We start from the raw sequence: 24,659 nt of genomic DNA, 5'->3' as shown, positions 1-24,659 counted from the left end.
TAAGTGGAGAACTTCTACACCAAGAAAATAGTTGAGATCTCCAAGTTCCTTCACAGCGAATTCCAGTTTAAGCTGTTGAAGGAGAGCATCAATAGCTGAAGGAACTGAGGATGTTATTATAATATCATCGACATATATCAAAATAAAAACAGTAGCCGAAGGAGAGTGAAGAGTAAACAAGGATGAATCTGCCTTGGATCCAATAAAACCAAGATCAAGTAACTTGGTGCTCAGCCGAGAGAACCACGCTCTAGGGGCCTGCTTTAACCCATAAAGGGCTTTATGTAATCTGCAGATGTGATGCGGCAGAGAGGGATGGATAAAACCAGGAGGTTGTTGCATATAAACCTCTTCAGAGAGAAAGCCGTGAAGGAAAGCATTTTGGACATCAATCTGCTTCATAACCCAGCCAGCAGAGTAGGCTATAGACAGAACTGTTCTGATAGTTGTAGGCTTCACAACCGGGCTGAATGTCTCCCCAAAATCAAGGCCTGCTTGTTGGTGGTATCCCTTGGCAACTAGGCGTGCTTTGTGTCTTTCAATAGTGCCATCTGCTTTCCTTTTCAACTTAAAGACCCATTTACAACCAACGACATTTGAGGCAGTAGTAGGAGGACCAAGGGACCAAGTTTTATTTTGGAGAAGAGCATTGAATTCTGTCTGCATTGCTGCTCTCCATTCTGGAATGGTATTAGCATTGGAGAAACAAGTTGGTTCGGCCAAAGTATCATCTTGGACTGTGAGTAATGCCCGGGCAATGGGATATCGAACCATCCCATCATGTAGCTTTCGTGGCTGAACAATATTATTCTGTGCCCGAGTAGTCATAGGATGAATCCGTGGAGGGTCTGGCGCAATGGATGAATCCGCACCTGTAAGTGTCTCAGCAGGAGATATAGAAGAGCCTGCAAGTGTGTCAGTTAATGGAGAAACAGGAGAGTCTAAATGCACAATAGGATCAGCCGGAGGTAAACTAGAAGGGGAGGATACACGAGGTGGAGAGGAGACACTGACACGGGGCGGAAAAAACAAAGAGAGAGGTGCTGGTGTGGAAATTATGGAAGGCTCAGTTGGAGAAGATTGACTGGCCGAGGGAGACGTGGCACTAGAGGTGGAGTTGGTAAAAGGAAAAATTGACTCATGGAAGACAACATCACGTGATACAAAAATTTTTCCAGTTTGAGGATGAAAACAACGATACCCCTTGTGATGAGAGCTATAACCCATGAATATACAAGCTTTTGAGCGGAAATCAAACTTGTGTGTATTATAAGGCCGCAGATTTGGAAAGCATTGACACCCAAAAACTTTTAATAAGGAGTAGTCAGGGGGCTTACCAAAGAGTTTCTGAAATGGAGAAATATTTTTCAGACTTGGAGTGGGAAGGCGATTTATGAGGTAGCAAGATGTTTGACACGCCTCATCCCAAAAACGCTTAGGAACACCACTGGCAGCAAGGAGAGCGAGAGTTGTATCAATAATGTGACGATGTTTTCTCTCGGCACAACCTTGTTGCTGATGAGTGTGAGGACAAGACAATCTATGCATGATGCCAACGGATTGAAAAAACTTGTTGAGGGAACAGTATTCACCCCCCCAATCGGTTTGAACACTTTTGATTTTATTATTGAACAACCGTTTGACCATAAGTTGAAATTTAAGAAAGACATTCATAACTTCAGATTTGTGGGAGATTGGAAACAACCAAGTAAACTTGCTAAAAGCATCGATAAACGAAACATAATATCTATTTCCATTGATTGAAAGAACTGGGGAAGGACCCCAAACATCCGAATAAATTAACTCTAAAGGAGTACTGAAAACTGAATTTGAAACATAAAAAGGTTGCTGATGTCCTTTGGCAAGTTGACAGGCCGAGCAAGGAGTAGCTTTATTTGCTGAAACTGGAAGACGAAAAGTAGAAAGCACACGCTGGACGGTACGAAGAGCAGGATGTCCTAATCGCCCGTGCCAAGTGTTTGCTGAAGTTCGCACACCAAGAAGAGCATGCTTTATTGACTGAGATGAAAGGTTCGGATGTTGGAGTTGATAGAGACCATCCTTAAGAGGGCCTTGATGCAGAAGACTCTGTGTGTGGCAATCCTTAATCAAAAAATGAGTAGAATGAAACTCAAAAAAGACGTTATTATCAAGGGCAAATTTACTAACAGACAGTAAATTTTTGCATATATCTGGAACAAGGAGAAGATTTTGTAGTAAGAATTGAGTACGAGAAGTAGATAGAGTGGCTGAACCTTTGTGAGTTATAGACAAACCTGAACCATTGCCAACACGAATCTTGTCTGCTCCAGTATACTCCTCAGAAGACACATTGAGATTATTCATCTCATTGGTGACATGATGCGTGGCTCCAGTATCGGGATACCAATTGTCATCAGAAATCAGATTCGGTGAGGAGTAAAAAGCCTGAGGATTGGTGGAGAGCTCACCCTGAAATTCTTGATCAAAACGACGATAGCACCGTATGGCAGTGTGACCTTGTTTACCACATACCTGACAAGTGTGTCGAGGTTGAGAGGATGTGGTATTGGTGAAAGAAGAGCCACGGCCACGGCCATTGGAAGGATGTCCACGTCCTCGATTTCCACCACGATAGTTGTTTCCACGGCCACGGAAACCTCGACCACGACCATCCTGAGATCGAGAGGTAAAGTTTGCAGAAGGCTGAACGATGTCTGCAGTGGGTAGATGTTGTTCCAGCCGAAGTTCATAGGCCAATAGATGACCATAGATTTCCTCAAGAGAAAGAGGATCCACACGGGTGGTAATAGAGGTGACAAAAGGATCATATTCGGATCCCAACCCAGCAAGAATATATGACACAGTTTCAAAGTCATTCAAAGGCTGACCAATAGCAGCCATGGTGTCACTCAAAAGTTTCATCTTCTGGAAATAATCGGTAACAGAAGAGGTACCTTTCTTGGATGTAGCAAGCTGGTAATGAACTTGCATCATCTGAGCTCGTGATTGGGAGGTGAACATCTTCTCCAAGGACATCCACAGAGCACGAGACGTAGCACACCCAACTGCGTGGGAGACTAGGGGTTCGGAAAGAGTGGAAATCAGCACACTCAGAATAAGTTGATCCCGCTGGTACCAGATGACATAGTCGGGATTCAAGATGGAAACGGGAGCACCATCAGTAGTGATGGGATTCGGAATAGTCTGCGGAGGGGAAACAGAGGATCCATTGACAAAACCATGGGCATCTTGGCCTCGGAGATAGGCATCAACCTAAGTTTTCCAGGAGATGAAGTTGGATTTGGTGAGCTTAACGTGCAGCGACGGATTCATGTGAGGAACCGTGAGGAGAACAGGAGCAGACAGCGGTGGGTTGGAACCCTTAGAAGGCGAAGTGGGTTCAGGGGTCGACATCGCAGCAAAAGGAGAAGAAAAAAAAAAAATGGAGCTATACGACGTTAGTCAATAAAATAGCTCTGATACTATAATAGAACTATAATAATTTCTGTGTAAAAACCTCTTTTGTTCCTTACCACTGAATGTGGTTTATATTCATATATATAGGAAATACAAACATAGTCCTTATAGGAGATTAACTCTACATGCGTTGCTGTCAAGGTAATAGCAACCTAATAGAACACTAAGATACTATCCTAATGAAACTCTATAGCTATGATAGCTGATCAGATATACAACCGAGATATACTGTTATTATAGAATTACAGTTAAATATAAACTCTAAGTAGGACTCTTGATAAATACAAAGTTACTTTGATAACTATAAACTGTGATAGATATCACTTAGGATTTATCTGCTTTAACACTCATTAAAAAAAAGATGATCATTACATTCTAGAGGCCAAAAAGTCTTTAAAACAAGCAAGAGAAATAAACACAAGCATTATGTAGGTATTGTACTTGACCTGGTGGTACTTTGCAAAAACTGCTCTACGTTGAGAGAAAAAATTGCTTTTCTCTATAGAGCCCCTCCCCTGTGAGCATGGTTTTCATCAGGAGGGGGTGGCCTCACGCCTCTCTTTTTCGGTGGTGTTTTCTCTCTCACTCCGCGTGAGTTAGGGTGTTTTTTTGTTCCTTCTGAGTTGGTCCAGTGGGATTTTTTTCTCCTAACCTTTAAGGTTGTAAAGCTTTTGCTCCTGGTTAGATCCGATGGTGGTTGACTTTTCCCTAGCCTTTTTGGACTATGATGGCTTGTTTTTTGTTTTCTTTGTTATTTCTTTCGTTGTGGCAAATTTTCATCTCAAGATGTCTTATTTGGCGGAGTGGTTGAGCGCCTGTGTTGTTGGCGGAGAGATTTTGGCCGCTGTTTTTTTTTTTTTTTTTTTTTTTTTTTTTTTTTTCACTTTTTTTCTTTGTTTTTGGAAGCCAGATCTACCTTTCTCTGCCGATTTCTGACTAACACGTGCCCCCCAGCCTTGTTCCCCGACGTCTTCCGCCCCTGCTGCCGCAAGCTCCGGTCGTGTCTGTTGTCGGTGGTCGGCGCGTGGCGCCCACGCACCTGAAAGCTCTCTACTCTGTGGTGCGCGTGAGGGCCATGCTCTGCCTTTTTCTGGCTGTGCTTGGTGGCATCGGGTTTTCCGGCATCGGATCTCCGTCTGGGTGGCCCCGGTGACGGCGCATGTTTTTCACGCGCCGCCGTCCGGCATCTCGGCTCCTCCCCCACTTCCGGCAATTTGTTTTGGCTGTTTTTTGCCTGTGTTTTTTGTGTTTTTCTTTTATTTCTCCAGTCTCAGCCTGCTTGTGTTTGGTTCAAATTTTATGGGACTATTTGTTGACTAAGTACTAAATCTGCCTCTTTTTTTAGAGAATGTGCATTATTGTCAGAGAGGCTCAAGTGTCTTTATAAAGTTTGTATTTTTGTTTAGGCAGCTGTTTTACTAAGTCAGATCCTTCTGACTTAGAGAGTTGGGGGGTCTTGTCTCTTACTTTTAAGTTGTAAGCCTTTGGGCTGTTTATAGTATTAATAATAACATATACTATTTTGTTCAAAAAAAAAAAAAAAAAGGTATTGTACTTGACATTTTGGGATTAGAATTCTTTCAAATTACTTGCTTGAATTAGAGAGAATTAAAAAAAGTAATTGTGAGAGATTATTTATATAACTTACTTAATCGAATAAGTGATACAGCAGTCTAATTTTTTAAAATTCAGACAAATAATTTAAAAAGATGTTAATCCGATCTCCGGTTTATTTTAAATGAACAGCTAATATATGATGATTTTAAATGCAAAAGAAAGGGCGGTTGAAGAGCGGTCAAACTAATGCTTTGGTTATTGGTGATTCAGCCATCAAATCATCAATTATTCATATTTTTATTTTTATTTTGTCAAATTGTATTTGTTGTCATGATTTGACGGTTCCAAATAAGAGGTATTGCTACACAGAATCTGAATCCTATTCCTGTGAACTATAGAAGCGGGCACGCCAATGTGCCAACTTTAGGTCGAGATGGCAGTGGTGTTCTGACCGTTTGCTATATCAGGTTTGAGAATTCATCGGCATTTTTTTATGAGAGGTCTAAAAGCAACGGCTTAACAAAACAAAAATGTCACTTTCGAAATTTTTTTAAGCAAGTAGAAAATTTCGATTTTAACCTCTTTTTTTTTTTTTTTTTTTTTTTTTTTTTTTTAATTACATTTTTTTCTCATGAATTATCGGTCATTGTCAACATGCCATCATGAACTGACATCTCGACTAGAAGAGAGCATGCAACTATTATTTTTGTACCTTTACCCACTTTTCCGTCAGTCAAATTCGTGAAAAAACTTAAATATCTTAAATCAAGTTTTAAATTTACATATAATACCTTAAGATTAAAAAATTAAAAAAATAATAAGTTAAAAAAAAGGAAAAGGAAAAGAGAGGGGGTGGCTGCTACCATTTTTCCTTCTTTTTGCTTTTTTTTTTTTTAAAAAAAAAAAAAATTGATTATAACTTCTTTTTTTTGGGTAATTACATTTTTCCTCCATGAAATACCGATCATTGTCAACATGCCACCACGAACTGATACTTCGACCAGAAGAAAGCATGCAACTACCATTTTTGTACCTTTACTCCTCTTCCATTAGTCATATTCGCGAAAAGATTCAAATATCCTAAATCAAGTCTTAAATTTACATATAATACCTTAAAATCAAAAAATTAAAAAAATAATAAGAAAAGGAAAAGGAAAAGAGAGGGCTGCTACCATTTTTCCTTTTTTCTTTTTCAGAAAAAAAAAAAATTTATATATATATATTATTAAATTACTGTTTGTGGATATTTATGTCTTTAAACAAAATTTAAAGTCTAAAAATCAAATATTTCATCCAATTTAATGAGATTCCCTAACGGAAGGGGGTAATGGTACAAAAATGGTTGTTGCATACTCTCTTTTGCTTGAGATGTCAATTCGTGGTGACATGTTGATAATACCCGGTAGTTCATGGGGGGAAACGATAATTACTTTATTTTTTTTTTGGTAAAAAAAAAGGTTTATTTATTTATATATTTATATTTTTTTATTAAGATGGACATATGTCGCCATCTTATTGGCGTTGATGTGGCGCTTACGTGGCGTTTAACGGAATCTGTCAAATTTTTTAACGGAATTTGACTACAGAGATCGATTTGCAACATAGATCTTTGAATTCATGTTGGTACCAGTGAGAGTGATTTGTAATTTAAGCCAATCACAAGACAAATGGTTCAATTATCCCTTAATTTTAATCGAACTTGGTCACTACAGTATAAACAGTTCAAGGATTATAATTCTTTCAATAGCAGGGTGCAAAATAGTATTGAACTTTAATGCTTTAATGACAGTTAGAAAAATGACAGTTAAAAAATTATTGCGTTAGAAAATGACCTTTTTAACGAAACAACCATGGTAAAATACGACTGTAAGAAAAATGTTCGTATTAAAAAAAAAAAAAAGTTTGAAAAAAAGGGCAGTAAAAAAAATACAATGTACTGTAAGGGAAAAGGGAGGGGTTCATCTCATGTATATAAAGCCAATGTACTGCTGGTTTATTTCATCAAGTAAATTTTTTTTTTTTGGAATGATATTTGGCTTATAGCTTCTTTAATTCTAAAAAATGACCATTGCTTCTTAAATCCTGTGATTCATGATTGTTATTTGGTTTCTTGTGATGGTTTTTCAATGATACTGTGTTGGTGATGATGGAGAATAGGGCAATGATTATGCTGCTAGAGATGAGATCTTTCAAAGTTAGCAAAAGTGGGTTTTAGTTAGTCATTTTGGATAAAAATTTACATAAATCACTTTGAGTGCTCTTAGGCCACTTCTAAGATGAATATATGTATATATAGAACGCATAAGCATAAGCCAAAAATCCCCTTCAATCTCACCTTTTGATTCTGGGTCTTATATAATATATGGTGATCAGGTCGTAATTTGCTTGACAAGTGAGGTGAAAAATGATGAGAAAATCAAATTGGGGATTAAGGGAAGGGTACAAAGCATTAGGACCGTCAAAAGTGGTGATCAACTTGAAATTAACATGCTCTATATTTCACAAACATGATGTTTATATGAATTAAGTCCATATGATCCCCAATATATATAATTTTTGCTTAATTTCCCAACCTTTGGTCGTTTAATCATTCCTCTCGGAGTTTTCGATCTTCTTATTTCCATAATTAATATATATTTTTTTTTTCCAGCCCCTAAGGTGTTAGAAATTCAAAATTAACCGTTCCTTAATGACTGAAATTAAGCCCTAGAATAATATCCCTTAATTTAAGAGTACTTTTTTTTTTGGATGAATAAATTTAAGAGTACTTCCCTAGCATGGAAATTATATTCAAGAGAGAGAGAGAGAGAGAGGGTAGCTTAATTGCAATTTAAACTTGCATAATACATTAACATAATCACACCACTATATATGGCTTATAAAGCAAACTCACAGCTTACACACAATGTAAAGTAATCACATATCTAAAGGCCATGCAACACCTAACCGGCCAGTACATGCATTCAGCCATGGTTCCTTTTGTCCCTGGGCTCAGGCGGTGAGTGATTCTCGTAGCCACCCGAGCCGCCACTTCCAAAACCAGTTCCAGAACCATGAGCACCACCACCACTCCCAGAGCCGTAGCCAAACCCCGAGCCCGAGCCAGAGCCAGAGCCAGAACCTGAACCATAGCCAAAGCCCTTTCCAAACCCATTGGGAGACCGGCCAGACCCTGAACCATAACCCCATCCGCTTCCAGGACCCGACCCCCACCCCCATCGGTAGTCCCAGTTAGAGCCATGGCCGGAGCCAGTAGCACCCGTTGGGGTCCCTGCCGCGCTGTTAGGCACAGAAGACATTTGGGGAGATTCAACGTTTCTTCCACCGCCGCCACTACCGACTGTGTCGGATGCTATGGAAGTTGCAGTGATCAAGAAGAGAAGGAAGAGAGCGAAATGGGAAATATTGGGCTGCATTATCATTTTGATAGAGAAAGTTGGGGTTGTGAGTTTTCGTGAGGTTTTGCACTATAGTGTAGCTAGTGCTTGAAAGTGGTATTTATAATGGGTTTTGACTCTTTTAGTCTTTGATAGAGAATCAGAGATAAGGGCACCCGCGTGCGAGAGTCACTTTATCGAATGGTGCACGTGTCGTCTCGGTAAAGATTTTACCCACCATAACTACTACACGCCATACTTGCACCACCGCCTCAACTAAATATAACTGATAACTTCAATTTAGTGCATGCATCCCAATCCTTATTTTTTTACATTTTTTCCCAAGAAACCCTCTATTGGATCATGTAAGAAAATTGCAAAATATATTTGTCATGCGTTCGTGAACAGTGTCACACTATAAGAGTTTTTTTTTTTCCTTCTCTATAAGATTTTTATCTATGAAGGTTTGTCGCTTTGCTCTCTTTCTTTCATTCATTCTTCGTCTTTTTCGTTGTCTTTTGTGCTCTCTCTCTCTTTCTTTTATAGACGAAAGTTGTGCATTGTTCGTTTGAGCGATGAATTTACAATTTCTTTGTAAACGAAGAAGAATGGGACTTTTGATTTGCAATTTGTTGAGTTCTATTCTTGAGATGGGTTTCTTTGCCGTTTGTATTTCTCTGTAATGGGTTCTATTCTCGTCGGATAAGAAAACCTTTACAAGGTGGAAGGGAAAGGAAACGAGGAAGAATCTTGATAAGAGGAAGTAAGTTTCCTCGTTTAGGTTTGTAATTTTAACAAGTGAGATTTAAAAATAGTAATTTTAAATTCAATTTTAAAAGGTTATTTTTTAAAACGCAATTAAATGGTTAAGAAAATTGTAATTTGACCTTTTAAAATCTCAACAGTAATGGTGACCATGCTGGCCATGCCCTGCTATTCCCGTACCTAAATTAGGTGATTCAGTTGTCAAATCAAATATGCTCATAGTAGTTTGATCATACTCAAGTACAATAAATTACTGTGTTTATCGTGTTCGTATCTTGAAATCCTAAAAATGTATGGTCCAAAGATCTCTTTTATAGAGTAGGTCTTGTCAAATCACTGCCAGTATCCTTTACTTAATAAATAGCAAACCAGTCCTCACATCAATCGATTTTGTTGACCGAGTCTTGACCACCAAAGCGAAAAACTCCAACTGCTAATCAAAATTCTACATTCGCAATCGAGAGAGATTGATAGAACTCAATCGCAAATGAGCCTTCATTTGTTTTGGTTGGATTTTCTGACAATCGATTGAGGAACTGAGCAAGCATGTAGGGCCAATTCTTAGGACACGGATCCTTTTTAATTCAAATGAATCGGAGAATATTCAATTTTATTTGAAAAACAAAAATATCTTTTCATATTTTTATAGGAATTTCATCTCTAAAATAACACTAGCTTAACTAGTGGACGGGATCCAAATCCCGTTAGATGAGATGCATCATCAGGAAGTTGGATAACTTCTTTTGGTGGTAGCTTTCACCGGCAATGCCATGCCACATAGGACACGTGGCGACGTAAGCACGCCAACCAAATAAATAGTATATTGTTCCTGACCGTTCTTTTTTACAAAACGACTTTCCGGTTTTTGTTTTGTTTTATCGGCGGGTATGATATAATATATATATATATATTATATATTATATATTATTATATATATGTGCTGTGCAGTTGTTGCTGAGAATAAGTTTGGCTGCCACATGGCCTGGTCCTTGAGGGGAGGGACCTGATCCTGACACGTTGCGCAGCCTTTTCGTGATCTTATTTTCTAGTGGGAATTGCACGGTGCAGATGGATGGATGTGTTCGCACTCGCACAACAAAATATCCAATATTTTCTTGCTAAAAAGGACCACAAATCCAATATATACTTTCTTTCACCCTTTTCATTCTTGGATAAATAAAATTGTTGATTTTGATCCGCTGGTAAGAGTTTTTTGTTACATTATTTTGTGTATTTTTTGTTCATCTTTGTAAAAAAGATGTGTAAATTTATAATTAAATTTATAATATCATTTGTGAGTTATACAAATTTAATGATAAATTTGTAAAAAAAAAATATGGAAGAGAATAGCTTACACAAACACGTCTCTTTCTTTCTTTTTCCAATTTTTTCTTTGTTTCTCGATGGTTTTATGAAAAATATTGGATTCTATTAACTAAATTCTCAATTCTTTCTATCTATTCTTGAATAATCTTGAAATAGTTATTTTACAATATAATCATTCTTATTTTTTTTTTAGTCATTTGTTCTTCTTTTGAATGTCTCTTTTCTTAATAGTACTCTATTAGATATTTTTTTTGTTAGAAAATAAACATAGTATTTGAGAAGTGATCCAGAATTATGTTTGCAAATATGAAGTTTATGTTTGGTAAAGAATTTTGTAGTGAAATTTTTGTTTGAATTGTAATAACACGTGATTGATGTAATATAAAAAGTAAAGAAGTTCTAAATTTCATATAAAGAAAAGTCAAAAAGCATGTTTTTTAGTCGGTTTTTTATTTGGGAGGGTTTTTACCCATCCTTCTCGTATTGTCAAGAATGTCTTAGAGTCTATTGAGAATTTAAAAAAAGCCTATGCTAGGCCTCATAATTATACTGAGGGTGGTACATCTCCTATTCACAAATGGATAGTGCCGTCAATAGGTCAGGTGAAGATCAATTGGGATGCAACAATGGATAAGGGTGGAGGAAAGATGGGTATTGGAGTGATGGTGAGAGACCGTGAGGGAGAGATATTGACGACTTTACTAGCCCCTAGATTACACATTGCAAATCCAACTGTTGCATAAGCTACAGGGCATTAAGGGGCACAATTTTTGCAAAGGATTGAGTCGGGACATCAACATTTAACAAGTTGCACTAGAAGTTGACGCTATCCAAGTTGTGCATGCTCTAACAAAGAAAGGAAATAATTGGTGCAGATATGGTCGATTGATTGAAGACAATTGAATTATATTGAATATTTTGCAGGTCTGGAGTGTTAAATATGTCAAAAGGGAGGCGAATGGAGTAGCTCACAAGCTAGCTAATGAAGCACTATTCTTGATGGACGAACAAGTCTATAAGGAGGAGAAGCTTATTGTCCACATTTATGAAAGGAAGGCATGATTGAATTAAAAAAAAGAGAACGAAAAAAGTATGAATGTTTTAAAGTTGATTTTTTTTTTTTTTTTGAAAAAAAGTTTGAGTAGTTTGCCTAACAGTGCTGAATTATTTTCGTTTGCTTTTATTTTAGGAAAAATTACATCATTGGTCCCTGTAGTTGACTAAATTACAAATCACTTTCTGTCATATCAAGATTAATCCAGAAATTCATGTGGTTGGCCTAATTTACAAATCATTATATAGAGTCAAATTTCTTTAAAATTTTTAACAGATTTTGTTATGCACTACGTCAGCACCAATATGATGATGACACGTTTCACTTTTAATAAAAAAATAAAAATAAAATATATTAAAAATAATAATAAATACAATTCAAAAAAATTATTATTTTTTTTAAAAAAAAAAAAAATTGGGAAAAGGAAAGGGGTGGCTGCGCGCCAACCCCATTTTGGCCGGGGGTTGCCTAGCCACCCCTTTCCTTTCCCATTTTTGTTTTTTAAATAAATTTTTAAGTTTTATTTATTTATATTTTAATATATTTATATTTTTTAATTAAGGGTGACATGTGTCGCTATTTTATTGGTGCTGGCGTGGCGCTTAACGAAATCTGTAAAAAATTTTAACGAAATTTAACTCCAATGAGCGATTTGTAAATTAGGTCAACCACCGTAATTTCTGAATTAATTTTAATACGACAAGGAGTGACTTGTAATTTAGACAAATCATATGAACCAATGGTACAATTTTTTCTTTATTTTATATAAACGTCCACACACCCATATAGAGAGATTGTATGGAATCTAGGACAAAATGTCAACCCCAAAGCCACATGCTAAAGCTCATGTTGGGCCCCCAGCACCCATGGTGGCAATGGGCAATCCGCGTTTCATCCATTTTCAGAGCTCATGTGCACATATAGTCCAAGCCAATGTGCTTAGTAGCTCACTTTGGGCCCGCTAGAATTGGATCCCATCACATATCTGGCCTAACCCATGTGCACTAATGTCAGTTACTTTTGCTTTTGGTTTAAATATCTGAAAATTCTGCTCTTCCAAATTCCAATCATACAGATTGGACCCAATTGATGGACATAAACAGTTGATGCATTTCATGTGACCATCATATCAATGTCAAATCAAAAAGTTCAAAGTTCAAGCGACCATGAAGGGGCAGTAATGGTTCGATGGGCTCAAAGGCTAGTTTATATGTAGTTTGGTAAAACATTAAAAAATGGGTTTGACTTTTGCAACGAAAATCTCCATGTCTTGGTAGGGCTATGTTAGGCTACAGTTTATCTTGGTTAGAAGGAGTGTCTGTGATTTCTTACTTTGCATATCGTTTAGGCCCCTCCTATTAAGATGTAGATACTACTATAGTCTCCCCAAAGAAGAAAAGTCACATCTAATCGCCCCGTCGACACTCATGAAATAGAGTTTGACTGAGCGAGTTCTTAACGAAAGAGGAAGAAAAAAAAAATAGAGTGGTAGGGGGAGAGAGAAATACAGAACTCACAAACTCAAGAAAGAGAGTATAGAAATAAAAAAATACTCACAAAAGAGAGTTTGATTGAGTGAGTTCTTGAAGAAAGAGGAAGAGAAAAAACAGAGAGAAAGAGAAAAAGAGAGAGGGAGAGGGAGAGAGAAATACAGAACTCACAAACTTAAGAAGAGAGCATAGAAAAGAAAAAATAAAAAAAAGAACTCACAAAAGAGAGGACCTAAGTAAGAGCATCCCATTGAGCTCTCCAAAGGTAATATTTAGCTAAATTTTAACTAATTCACAAAATCCATCATTTATCAAGCTCTCTTTTCATTCTCTATTATAATACTTTTTAGATTTGTACTCCATATTTGGAGAATCAATCTCCCTCTCTATTTCATTTTCATACATTTTTATATTTATTTTCTCACTCTCTCTCATTGTCTCACTCTTTCTTGGTTTGTAGGGTGATTTTGAGAATAAAAAAAGAATAAAGTTAGAATAAAACTTATATTTAAATAGAATAGAGTAAGATTTAGAAAGTTTATTGTGTAATGCTTTTGTAAAGTTGCTAGTTAAACTAAAAAAGTGAATTTTTTAGCTAGATTTTAGCAAAGAATAGAGAGTTCACTAGGATGCTCTAATGACATTTTCTTAGGTTAAATAGAATTAGATTTTATCCCTCACGAAAGATATGCGGTACGTTTAAGAAAATAGCAAAAGGACTTGCTGCCATGGAGAAAATCAAACCCTCGGTAACCCTATCGTTTTCTTGCTTCTTGTCACATCTCTCTAATTCTACTACAACAGAGTTACTAACAAGCTCAGAACATTCATAGTAGACTCACCAAATTTTACTAGTCAAAATAATTAAAAACTATTTTTCTTTATTTTTGTGAGCCACTTTTTAATGCACCCCCCAATAAGCTCACTATTTTAACTATTCACTATCACTATTATATTTAAATTATATATATATATATATATCAGATTTCTTTATTTTTTTTCTATTTAATCTTTTTTTGAATATTTGTCTTATTCTAATTGTTATATTTTTAAAATTTTGTATTGTATTCTATTATTTTTTACTATATTTAAAATTGTGAATACTAAAAAATTTTGTTTTGATGGTTTAAAGAACTCGATACAAAATTGAAAAAAGTTTGTAGAAACTTGAGTTGAATTTGAATTTAAAAAACTTACCCAAACATGTTTTTAAAAAATAAAAAGTAAATAAAATGCTACCCAAACATGCCCATTCAATTTCACAACCTGTTGGAATATGTGAACAATAAATTTGTATGGCACTGGATGCTTAAAGTGTGGAAATATTGTAGTTTAAGAAAAAAAAAAAAAAACTTTTAGCCTAAAACGTTGTAGAATGAAATAGAGCTGTGCGTGAAAAAGAGAGAGAGAGAGAGAGAGAAATGATTAAATTTTTATAGTTTTATTTAATGATTTGGTGAAGGAATAATACTCACTATTGTTTGTGAGTACGGTTCACTCACCATTTTTTTGCTGTTGGGAGTAATTTTTGTATATTTTCACTAAATTACTGCTCACCAAAATAGCTATTTTGGTTTTGGTGTTGTTGGAATTCTCTTAGAATGCTAAAATGAATTGAATTTGCTAGATTTCAAAGACATCCCTAAGCCTGAGAACGCTCCGAGAGATCCAGGGACTAACAGATAGGTTTATAGTTTGTGACATCCATGCAATCAATTTTGAAGATCTCATATTTTTTCTCTTTTATTCCTTTGAATCATCTAGATTTTGTACAGAAATTGAGTTAGATCCATGTACTACTACTATGTAAGGAACTAATTACTATCTCGTGTACTTGTTCTTTTTCAATTAAAGTAATTACTGGCCTTGATATGTTTGCTTGGAGCTTCCTCTTGATTTTATTTATGGGCTTATCAAAAACATGACCTACAAGGAAAGAGTAGAAAAATATTGCAACCTTTCTAAGACCATCCATTGGATGAGTAAAAATATTATTATTATTTTTTTAAATTTATTTATTTATTATACATTTTAAGTGCTTTTAATACCCAAACCACATTGATTAAATAAATATTTTTTTGTTACAAGTTTTAGCGGTGGTGATTTTCTTTCGAGAAATGTGAAATAAATGAAATAAAATGGCATGTAGCGGTGGAGGTGGAGAAACTTGATAAATGTGAGGCAAACGACCCTATCAGCTGGAAATGATTGTGCCAATTCAACTGTTTTAAAAAACAAATCTTCATCTCCATCTCCATCTCCATCTCCATCTCCATCTCCATCTCATCCTTGAAATAGAGAGGATCCTATTCCATATTACAACTAGCTTATCTTTTATCAACCCCTCCTATAGCATTTTTATGGTGAGTTTAAAATTGTAATCTCATAGATAATAAAAACAAATTTAAACTAAATTGTGAAATTTAAATCGTTTGAAAATTGCGATTTTAAAAATTACAATTTAAAAAACCAGATTCAAATCATAGAAAATCTGCTTTTCCAATCAAAGGTAAGATAATGTTTTTTTAAAAACGCATAATTTTAAAAATTAAATTGCAATTTTATCAAACAATTAACTACATTTTTTTAAAACTTTTTTTCTAAACCCTACATTTTAAAATCACAAACCAAATCGAATTAAGCTCTTTATTTTAAGTCCTTTTACAAAATTTAGGAAAAAGTCTCAAATACACTAATTTATCAAGCTTCTCTATTCTAGCTCTTGTCAGATTTCTACTCTCTACCTCTCAACTTCATTTTAGTTACTTTTATATTCATTTCTTCCTCTCTCATCCCTCCAGCTATACGTTGCCCCTCAATCTTGCTCTTTATTCAGTGCTTTCCTCACAAATCAATCGAAATAATTGTCCAAGTCTGGTAATTTGGTGATTGAATTCCAGTTTACTCATTTTATTCGTCATACAAGTGGGTGGGAGACTTGTAATTTGGTTATTGAATTGAATTTAGACAAGAGAGTGGAAGAAGAAGAAATAGCTGCGGGGTATATGGGTCTAGGAGAGTCGATTTGAAGTTGATGAGTGAGTCGATTTGAAGTTGATGAGCTGCTGAGTGTTTCAGATGGGTGAGGCTAGGAGAGAGGAAACTGAGGGGAAGAAACAACAGAGAGAGATTGGTGTTTCAACTAATAAAAAAAGGAAAATTTTGTTAAAATAAAGAAATATTTTGAGTGTTTGATATTTTGAAATAATAAAATGAGAATTTTTTAGCTAATATTTTAAAGAGTATGCTTTAATGGTTTGAAGCTGAAGTTTCACAAGCCAGCCACCAATAAGGGCATTCTTAAGGGCATTCTTACCAATAACATTGAAACTTAACAAACAACAACCAACCCATCTCAGTCCAAACATGAAGGAAATAAAATAAAATCATCATCAGAATGGAAATGTTATTCTCATTCACAGCTAAAGAACACTGTGTAGGAAGGTGTCCTAAGATTTTCCAAATTCATCACATGATGATTCAAAGTTGACACACACTTGCAACGATTAAGGAACAATTGCAATTAGTATAACAGGTCCAATCTTTGTGTGTGCAGCAGACCCTCAACTGCTGGGTAAAGGTGAAATCCTTGTATGAATAACACTTTCACTCTGATTAAGGCAGACCCAAAATTGAATGAAAAAAACAAGAATATTGAAACGAAAACCTGAAAAATACATAAGAAGATTCAGAAGCATACTATTTAGCATCACTCGACAATGAATATCTCAGATCAAGTGTTGGATTATAATATTGTGCCTCATCCCAATCTACAATTAATAAGTAAATAAGAAAGAACTAAATAAATATCAAAACCCAAATAGACACATTTGAAAAAAGTACGCCATACTAGAATACCATAGCGAACTGCCGAGAGTATTTGAAGTGGGAAAATAAGATTACTCAGTGGTGGCTTTAAAGTCATAGGTTCGATTCTGCCAGCTATCGCTCTTCAAACTTAAAATCAGAAGAGGGAGCTTAGAATCCTCATCGTAACCTTCAAATTTCCCACAACATAAACTCAAACAAAATAATCTGTTTGGTTGCCGAGAAAATGCAGGAGGCCATTATTACCAAAAAAGAACTAAATAAAAAATGAAATTGGCCATCTATGAATTTTAGATTTTTGAAAAATCAATAGAAAAAGGAATAGAGAGAGTGAGAGATCGCTCAGTTCAGCGGGGTTGTCGACACGCAAAGTTCTCCATATGAGAAGCCTGCATTCCGGTCTGTTGAGCTTGAATTTCTTGGGGTCATCACTGCGATCTTTCTATCCTCTTCTACCCATAAACAAAAAAAAAGAAGCAAGGACACACACAAAGAGAGACACAACAAAACATAAAATTAACAAACAATAAGAAGAAGAATTTACAGGACCCAATAAGAAAAAATGGGAATAGAAAGAAACCCTAGACGATAACGAATTGTGCGGGTGCCTGTGGTGGTAAAGAAGCTCTCACGAACTCTGAATTTATAGTGGGTTGAGTTAGGGTTTTGGGGTAGGAAACCCTAATTATCACTATTCGGGCCGAATATTGATCCATTGAAAGAAAGAGTCACTGGGCCGAGCATTTTGTAAAGGCATTTCAAGGTTAATTACAAAAACCTTTCAAAAAACTGAAAAAGGAGGCCATTGGACCTTAATTAAGCCTTTTATCAAAAGTGATGGCGGATTGCTGTATAAAGAATGTTTGGTCCTATTGAGGTTATTGGACTAGCCTGTGTGGAAAAGATGACTCATGGATTATTTTCCTTTTTTATTTTTTAAAAAAATTATTTTTTTAAGTTTTTTGGTTTTTTATATTTATATTTATAGTATATTAGTATTTTTTTAAAATTAAAAGTGACACGTGTCATCATTCTATTGATGCTGATGTGGCACACTAACGAATAAGTCAAGTATTGGCAGAATTTGACTACGGGGACTAAATTATTATTTTATCATATTTCTAGGACCTTTGAATTATTTTTTATGCCATAAGAAACGATTTATAATTGAAACTAATCGATCCGGCTTGTATGCGATAGTATAAACTACAGTATACATGTTGTTGCAAAAAATAACGTTGTTTTGACAATAAATATTACAGTAAGTTGATTTCTCTCCCTTTGCAATAAATGTTCAATAAATTTTCATACGGTTGATTTGATTCTTACAACCCTTTTTCTTTATATTTGAGATAAATTTTTTTAGAGATAAACTTTTTAAGTTTTAAAAATTATTGATATGATATAAAAAGTAAAAAAAAAAAATAGAATGTTTTAAAGTTGATTTTTTTAGAGCTGACTTAGGTTCCGTTTGCCAACTCTATCCTCTCCTCTTTTTTTTTTTTTTTTTTTTCTTTTTAATTTATTTATTCACTTCTCCCGAAAAAAACCTAGGTTGGCTCTCCAAAAAAATCAACTCATTTTTCACTTTTTATATCACATTATCAATTTTTAAAACTTAAAAATTTATTACACGAACAATTTCCACTTTTTATTTTTTAATATCACTAAAAAATATTTATCTCAAATATAAAGAAAAAGGGTTGCAAGAATCAAATTAACCGTATGAAAATTTAGTGACCATTTATTGCACATTTATTGTCAAGTGAGAGAAATAAACTTAATGTAATATTTATTGTCAAAACGATATTGTTTTTGGCAACAGCATGTATGCGGTAGTTTATACTATCGCATACAAGTTGGATCCAAACTAATCATATGAATTGATTTTACATTTATTAATTTTAAAAAACTTAAATACAAATACAAGAACATTAAATTCACTCTTACATAAGTATTCTACAAAATCATGATAATACGTGGTTTTATGTAAACGGTGGCTTATAAAATATTCTTCATACATAATAAATATAAACAACAAATTTATGTTGTACTATTTTTAAATAAAAATGAAATGACTACTTATTTTCTGGAGCACATATCTTCATTTTTATAACTAATACAACAATAATAATAAGTTTAAAAGTACACCTCCCTCATCCTTCATGAAAATAATTTCATTCTTTTATCTTCTCCCATGCATGTTTGGATTATCCAGGCAAGTGACAAAAAAATAAAAAATAAAAAAGAAAAAGAAAAAAGAAAAAAGAAAATTAGTGTGAAATAAAAAATCAATGCTTTAATCGTTTGAGAATTTAGTTGTCAATGTGGAATTAATTGTCGTAGCTCCTTGTCTTCTGATTTTCCGTAAACGAGATTATTAGGCAGTCCTTTGACTCCTTTCATTTACTTTTTCTTCCAATTTATTTTGTCTTTATAAATTATGAGTTTGTCGCTATTGCCCTCCACAAATTCAAGGTTGTCATCCAGCCTTTGCCTGGCTGGCACCGTTGAGGCGTTGATGTCCCAGCGCCACCAGCAGTGCGCGCGTCACCAGAAAATTCACAAGAAAATCTAAGCTCGATCATGTTAGCCAGACTGTAAGTGCCGTCAATTAGGGTACGTAGACCAGCATTCTGGCAAACAAATAAATAAGGATGAGTTTGACTTTGTGATTTTAATGGTGCGTTTGGGTATCGAATATTTCGAATATGAATAATATTTTGAATCTGATCACGGATTTTAAGGCAATGAAAATGTGTTTGGATGTTGAATATAATTTTAGATTCTTTTGAATATGTGTTTGGGTGTTGAATTTGAAAAATTGGAAAAAAGTGTTTTATAATAGTATAAAGTGATTGGAAATGATTGGATTGTATGAAAAGTTGTGTATAATGATTGGTATGGTAAAAAATAATAATAAAAAATATATGATAAGTTTTAAAAAAGTGTTTTATAATGGATCCGGCTTCTATGCGGTACTAAAAAGTACCGCATATCTGCTGTGAAATATTATACGGCTGAGATGCAAACTAATGAATTTAAAGCAAACTCTGTAACTTCTCTGTTATATGGTTTTCTCTCCTAAACTCTTCTTCCTCTTCCGCCTCTTCTTCTTCCTCAGAGCTTCTCTCAAACCCAGCCCAGCTTCTCCGTCCATGTAAATATCGGGATGGAACAAGTACGCTGACCCCTCGCCTTGCCCGAACTTCACTGACCCATCTGCCTCCTGAGCCACCACATGCTGCGGCAATTGAAGCGTATCGTTGAATTGCCTCATACCGTTGAAGTGGTGGTGAGGCTCGTCGGGTCCCAGTGCTGGTGCCGGAATAAAGGACGGACCCGGTGCCATCGCGTAGTATATTGGGAGAACCGGCGCCGAACCGAGTTTCCTCAGCAGTGTCGGTTTCCTCAACCTGTTCGTTATGGGGTCGATTTCCACGGCTCCGACTAGTTTGACGGCCGAGATTTCCCAGAGGCTCCGGCGATTGTTGAAGTCTTGCTGTACAGACTCGGGGATTATGAACTGTTCGATTCCTTGGATCACCCCATCTAGACGGCTGACAGCGTGCAGGTTTGCAACAAGGTGGCCTTCTCGATGGTCGAGCTCGGCGAGCTCAGTGTAGTGGGACTGGAGGAGGGCAACGAGGACGAAGTTGGAGTTTATTTGGGTGGAGTGGGTTGGGCTATGATCATCGGGAAATGCATGAACTATATTACTGGGTAAATTGTTTAAGAGAAGCTGTGAGGAAAAAGAAGAAGAAGAGGAATGAGAGTTTGGGAGAGAAAACCATGTAACAGAGAAGTCACGGAGTTTGCTTTAAATTCATTAGTTTGCATCTCAGCCGTATAATATTTCACAGCAGATATGCGGTACTTTTTAGTACCGCATAGAAGCTGGATCCTTTTATAATAGTATAAAATGATTGGAAATGATTGGATTGTATGAAAAGTTGTGTATAATGATTGGTATGGTAAAGAATAATAATAATAAATATATGATGGGTTTATTCAAACTATTCAAACTTTATTCAAGTGACCCATGGGTTTTATTCAACTTGGATCCGGATATGGGTTTTTGAATAAAAACCCGGTTCGAATATTGAATAATATTACGAACCAAACGCACCATAAAATATACCTACGATTTTAAAACGTAGTTAAGCACGTTGGACAAAATCGTAGCTGGTCTTAAAAATTGTCTTTTAAAAAGCACTCATGACAGATGTTTTATGTTTTAAAATCGTAATTTTTTAAAAACGCAATTCTAAATGATTTATTTTTTATGATTTAGTTTAAAATGACACTTTTTATCTATGAAATTACAGTTTCCAAACGCAGCCTAAGTGAAAATCCATAACCAAAAAAGAAATCGATATCATTAAACAGAATCAAGTACAGTGGGAATATGTAGGAACTCAGGCAAAGCGAGCTTGAGTTTATACAATGAGACCATGGACAAATGGGCCTAAGAAATCAAACGGGAAAGTTTGACTCCCTGGTTGCAAACTAAATAGAAATTTCTTACAAATTAAGTTGCAGGCCGGCTAAGTCCAAATAAGTAATACCAAAATCCTACAAGTTTAAGACACAAAATAGTGGGCAAAAGTGCCTAAACAGCTAGTTGCTTATGATGGGTGGAATCATCTTCATTGAAGCAGCAATGGAACTTTAGAGGTCTTCCCAAATTTAGAGGAAGTTCCACGAAATGTGGAGGGGATTTGAGCAGCATTTCTCTTTGGAGGTAAGAACAGTAGGTATAAAAGGTTGTGGGTGTCACATTTAATTGGAAGCCCAAACCAAATAAGAAGTCCACCTCAAGAAGGTTCATTTCTGTGGTGCTGATTCCTCCAACTTTAGCATAGTAAGCATTGTTGTAATTCCTGAACCAAAGAAAGACAAATAATATCAGAAATAAATGATTGAGAATCATGTGTTTTTTCAATGAAATTATTTATTTATTTATTTGAGAAAATATTTCAGAATTTTCCTGAGTTTTTATATGATTTTACTTTTCAAACCCAATTTTCAATTTTATTTATTTATTTTTTTGAAAATTTAAATTATTTAATAAGAATGACAATTGTATTTTATATAATTTTTGTTATTTAGTTGAGAAAGATAATAGACGATATTCTTAGATTTAAAATCTTTGTAAACTGAAGTCTTAATTTATCAAATTAAAAACTGGAGTCTAAAAGGTAAAATCGGATAAAACAAAAGAGGGTTTTAAAATATCTTCCTTATTTATATTTACTTGAAGTGAAAGTATGCGAAGAATACAAATTATACAATCAAACATGTTAGCTTTTAAAATAAAAATAAAAAAACCAGAGGATCTTGTATGAATATTTAATAGCATTCTCATTTGGTGGCCAAATATTATTTTGGTTAGTCGGATGCTAAAATTAGACTAAAATGAATTGTATTTGGCTCATCAATTTGAAGAAACATTTGGTCAGCTACTCTGGTGCTCACAAAATGTAAACACAACATATTTTTTTAATCTCTAATATTTTTTCTCGTCTTGAAGAATAATAAAAACCACTGAGAAATAATATTTAAATATAATAGTAAAAGTGGATAGCTAAAGTTTTTTTTTTAAAAAAAATCTGGATAATTTCTTTGAAAAATGGGTAATTAAAAAATTGATTTTTAGCTAAAATAAAAAAGTGGCTGCAAATCTTCACCATGCTTTGGTGCTAAAAAGTAAGTTGTTTTATATGCCAATATATTATAAATACCCCAAAAAAAGAAGAAGGGATAATTGCACCGTTGGTCCCTATGGTATGCCATAATTATTTTTCACTCCCTATGGTTTAAAAAGTTCATGGGAGATCCATGTAGTATGCAATAATTACAAATCGATCCCTGGTGTCAAATTCTGTTAAACTTTTTAACAGATTCCGTTAAATGCCACGTCAGCGCCACGTGTCGCCATCTTTTTGTTTTGTTTTGTTTTTTTTTTTTTGAATTTGAATTTTTTTTAAAAAATAAGTATTTTTATTTATTTTTTTATTAACATGGACACGTGTCGCCATCTTATTGGCGACACGTGGCGCTGACGTGTAGGGCTAACAGATTTCGTCAAAATGGTGGACGGAAAATCAATTCAGGGAGTAAAACGTAATTATTGCATACTACAGGGACCTCCCATAAACTTATTAAATTATAGGGAGTGAAAAATAATTATGGCATATCATAGGGACCCACGGTGCAATTATCCAAAAAAAAAAAAAAAAAAAAAAAAAATTCATAAGTTCAAACACAGCCAAAGTGGACAGAATGCATGGCCTGGAATAGGCTGTCATTGCTTGCATTTTTCTTTTAACAAAACTCTGGAATTCTCAGAGCTGCCCTATCACACAGAGACAGCAAGACCACATCTCAGGTGGGCTGTCTGGTAAAAGACAGGTAACATTGGCTGTCTTCTTTTCTTGGCGGTGGTGGTTTCCAAACCGTGGTGCTATTATGCGCCTAATTTGCACATTTTAGAATTTTCACTAAGTTAATTAACTATTATTAAAATATCATGAATATATTAGAAATTATTGAATTGATTTTTTCGTCCGTATTTTGTCAGCATAAAATTCAACCAATACCATGAACTATGAAGTAATGGAACGAACACACATTCTCTATCAAGATAATATTATTACTAAAATACTGAGATCGCAATCTCTATCACTCTGCGCGCGCGTGGGTGGGGCGGAGTGGAGTACTGAAGGAATCCCCAGGGAAATTTCCATGAATTTGGAGCAGAAAAATCCAAATGCATTACCCAGAAATTCCAGAAAAAGAAGATGGGAAGATTCATCTCGTCGTGAGAAAGAAAAAGAAACCCAGGTTGCACAAGAAGAAGAAGAAGAAAAGATCCAATCTCTGGAAAGGCGATAACTCTTTCAATTTACGACTGAAATTCCGCTAATATTATAGAGATAGTGAGAAAGAGAGAAAGAGAGAGACCATTAAAACTGTTGGCTAATCAAGAGACCATTAAACTTCAGTTACGCGAATTAAGTCCCACTTGATCAACCAGGAAACCCCCCCAAAAAGAAGAAAAAATCATTGAAAATCAATTAAGTACCTCAAAGATCATAAAGAAGGAAAGTTTGAGGAGAACTTACATGTCATCCATGAACTTTGCAGAGACCAATACACTGGTAATGAGCAAGCGATGAACATTGAAAGAATTGACGGGCAGCGAGGGCTGCCGCTGCGTGAATCGGTCGAGATAAACGTAGGCAACGATGAAGCAAGACGGGCTACAATTGGCGTACTTGAAGATCCTTTCGAGGTAGCCCTGGATGGAGATGGTGGGCCTGGAGAGGCCGTGGAAGACGGAGATCTTCTGCGTCTCGAATTGGCATGCGACGTCGTTGGACTCTGCCACGCGCTGGAAAAGAGAGGACAGGAAGGTTATGACCTTGGACATCACCTCAGGCCTCTCAAGCTCAGCCATTGTTGTCGACCTCAATTTCTCTGTGTCGCTGTTGGAGGTCGTTGGTTAATGTAAGCTACTGTAGGTCTTATGCTTAGTTATGGGACACAACTTGTTTACTTCCTTTTGTACTGCATTACGTGCGTTAAAGGGTTACTATTCTATATTCTCTTCCAATAAAAACATATAAAATTATATAGGTTAATCTTAATATAATTTATTTAATTAAATTGATCATACCTATTAATTATAATTTGTTAATTTTTTGTATTGAATTCGTGTCAAGTTTACAGATTGTATCAAAAGTTACAAGTCCTTATCTTGCGTGCCGAGTATATATATATGGTCATGTCTAGACATTG

At 35.3% G+C, this 24,659-nt stretch overlaps 2 protein-coding genes and 5 non-coding genes across 7 annotated transcripts; all 7 read right to left on the bottom strand.

Annotated features, from left to right (window-relative positions):
- Positions 1 to 2,726: 2,726 nt before the first annotated feature.
- Positions 2,727 to 2,866, bottom strand: LOC133872119 (small nucleolar RNA Z247). Its single transcript, XR_009900965.1, has one exon. It is a non-coding gene; the product is annotated as a small nucleolar RNA Z247 (small nucleolar RNA).
- Positions 2,867 to 7,831: 4,965 nt separating this feature from the next.
- LOC133871072 (putative glycine-rich cell wall structural protein 1) lies at positions 7,832 to 8,489 on the bottom strand. Its single transcript, XM_062308426.1, has one exon. The coding sequence runs from the start codon at positions 8,436 to 8,438 to the stop codon at positions 7,980 to 7,982; it is 459 nt and encodes a 152-aa protein (XP_062164410.1). The 5' UTR covers positions 8,439 to 8,489; the 3' UTR covers positions 7,832 to 7,979.
- A 7,924-nt stretch (positions 8,490 to 16,413) lies between these two features.
- LOC133872126 (small nucleolar RNA snoR31/Z110/Z27) lies at positions 16,414 to 16,508 on the bottom strand. Its single transcript, XR_009900970.1, has one exon. It is a non-coding gene; the product is annotated as a small nucleolar RNA snoR31/Z110/Z27 (small nucleolar RNA).
- Positions 16,509 to 16,710: 202 nt separating this feature from the next.
- LOC133872136 (small nucleolar RNA snoR31) lies at positions 16,711 to 16,801 on the bottom strand. Its single transcript, XR_009900979.1, has one exon. It is a non-coding gene; the product is annotated as a small nucleolar RNA snoR31 (small nucleolar RNA).
- A 126-nt stretch (positions 16,802 to 16,927) lies between these two features.
- Positions 16,928 to 17,029, bottom strand: LOC133872087 (small nucleolar RNA R30/Z108). The gene has a single exon (XR_009900936.1). It is a non-coding gene; the product is annotated as a small nucleolar RNA R30/Z108 (small nucleolar RNA).
- A 163-nt stretch (positions 17,030 to 17,192) lies between these two features.
- LOC133872127 (small nucleolar RNA Z107/R87) lies at positions 17,193 to 17,295 on the bottom strand. The gene has a single exon (XR_009900971.1). It is a non-coding gene; the product is annotated as a small nucleolar RNA Z107/R87 (small nucleolar RNA).
- A 3,918-nt stretch (positions 17,296 to 21,213) lies between these two features.
- LOC133871292 (cyclin-U4-1-like) lies at positions 21,214 to 24,401 on the bottom strand. Its single transcript, XM_062308702.1, has 2 exons — positions 23,984 to 24,401; positions 21,214 to 21,739 (listed from the first exon to the last, which is right to left on the bottom strand). The coding sequence occupies exons 1-2, from the start codon at positions 24,316 to 24,318 to the stop codon at positions 21,469 to 21,471; spliced, it is 606 nt and encodes a 201-aa protein (XP_062164686.1). The 5' UTR covers positions 24,319 to 24,401; the 3' UTR covers positions 21,214 to 21,468.
- Positions 24,402 to 24,659: the final 258 nt, after the last annotated feature.

Source organism: Alnus glutinosa, chromosome 6, assembly GCF_958979055.1.
Source record: "Alnus glutinosa chromosome 6, dhAlnGlut1.1, whole genome shotgun sequence".
NCBI lineage: Eukaryota > Viridiplantae > Streptophyta > Magnoliopsida > Fagales > Betulaceae > Alnus > Alnus glutinosa.
This window is presented reverse-complemented; position numbering and strand designations above follow the sequence as displayed.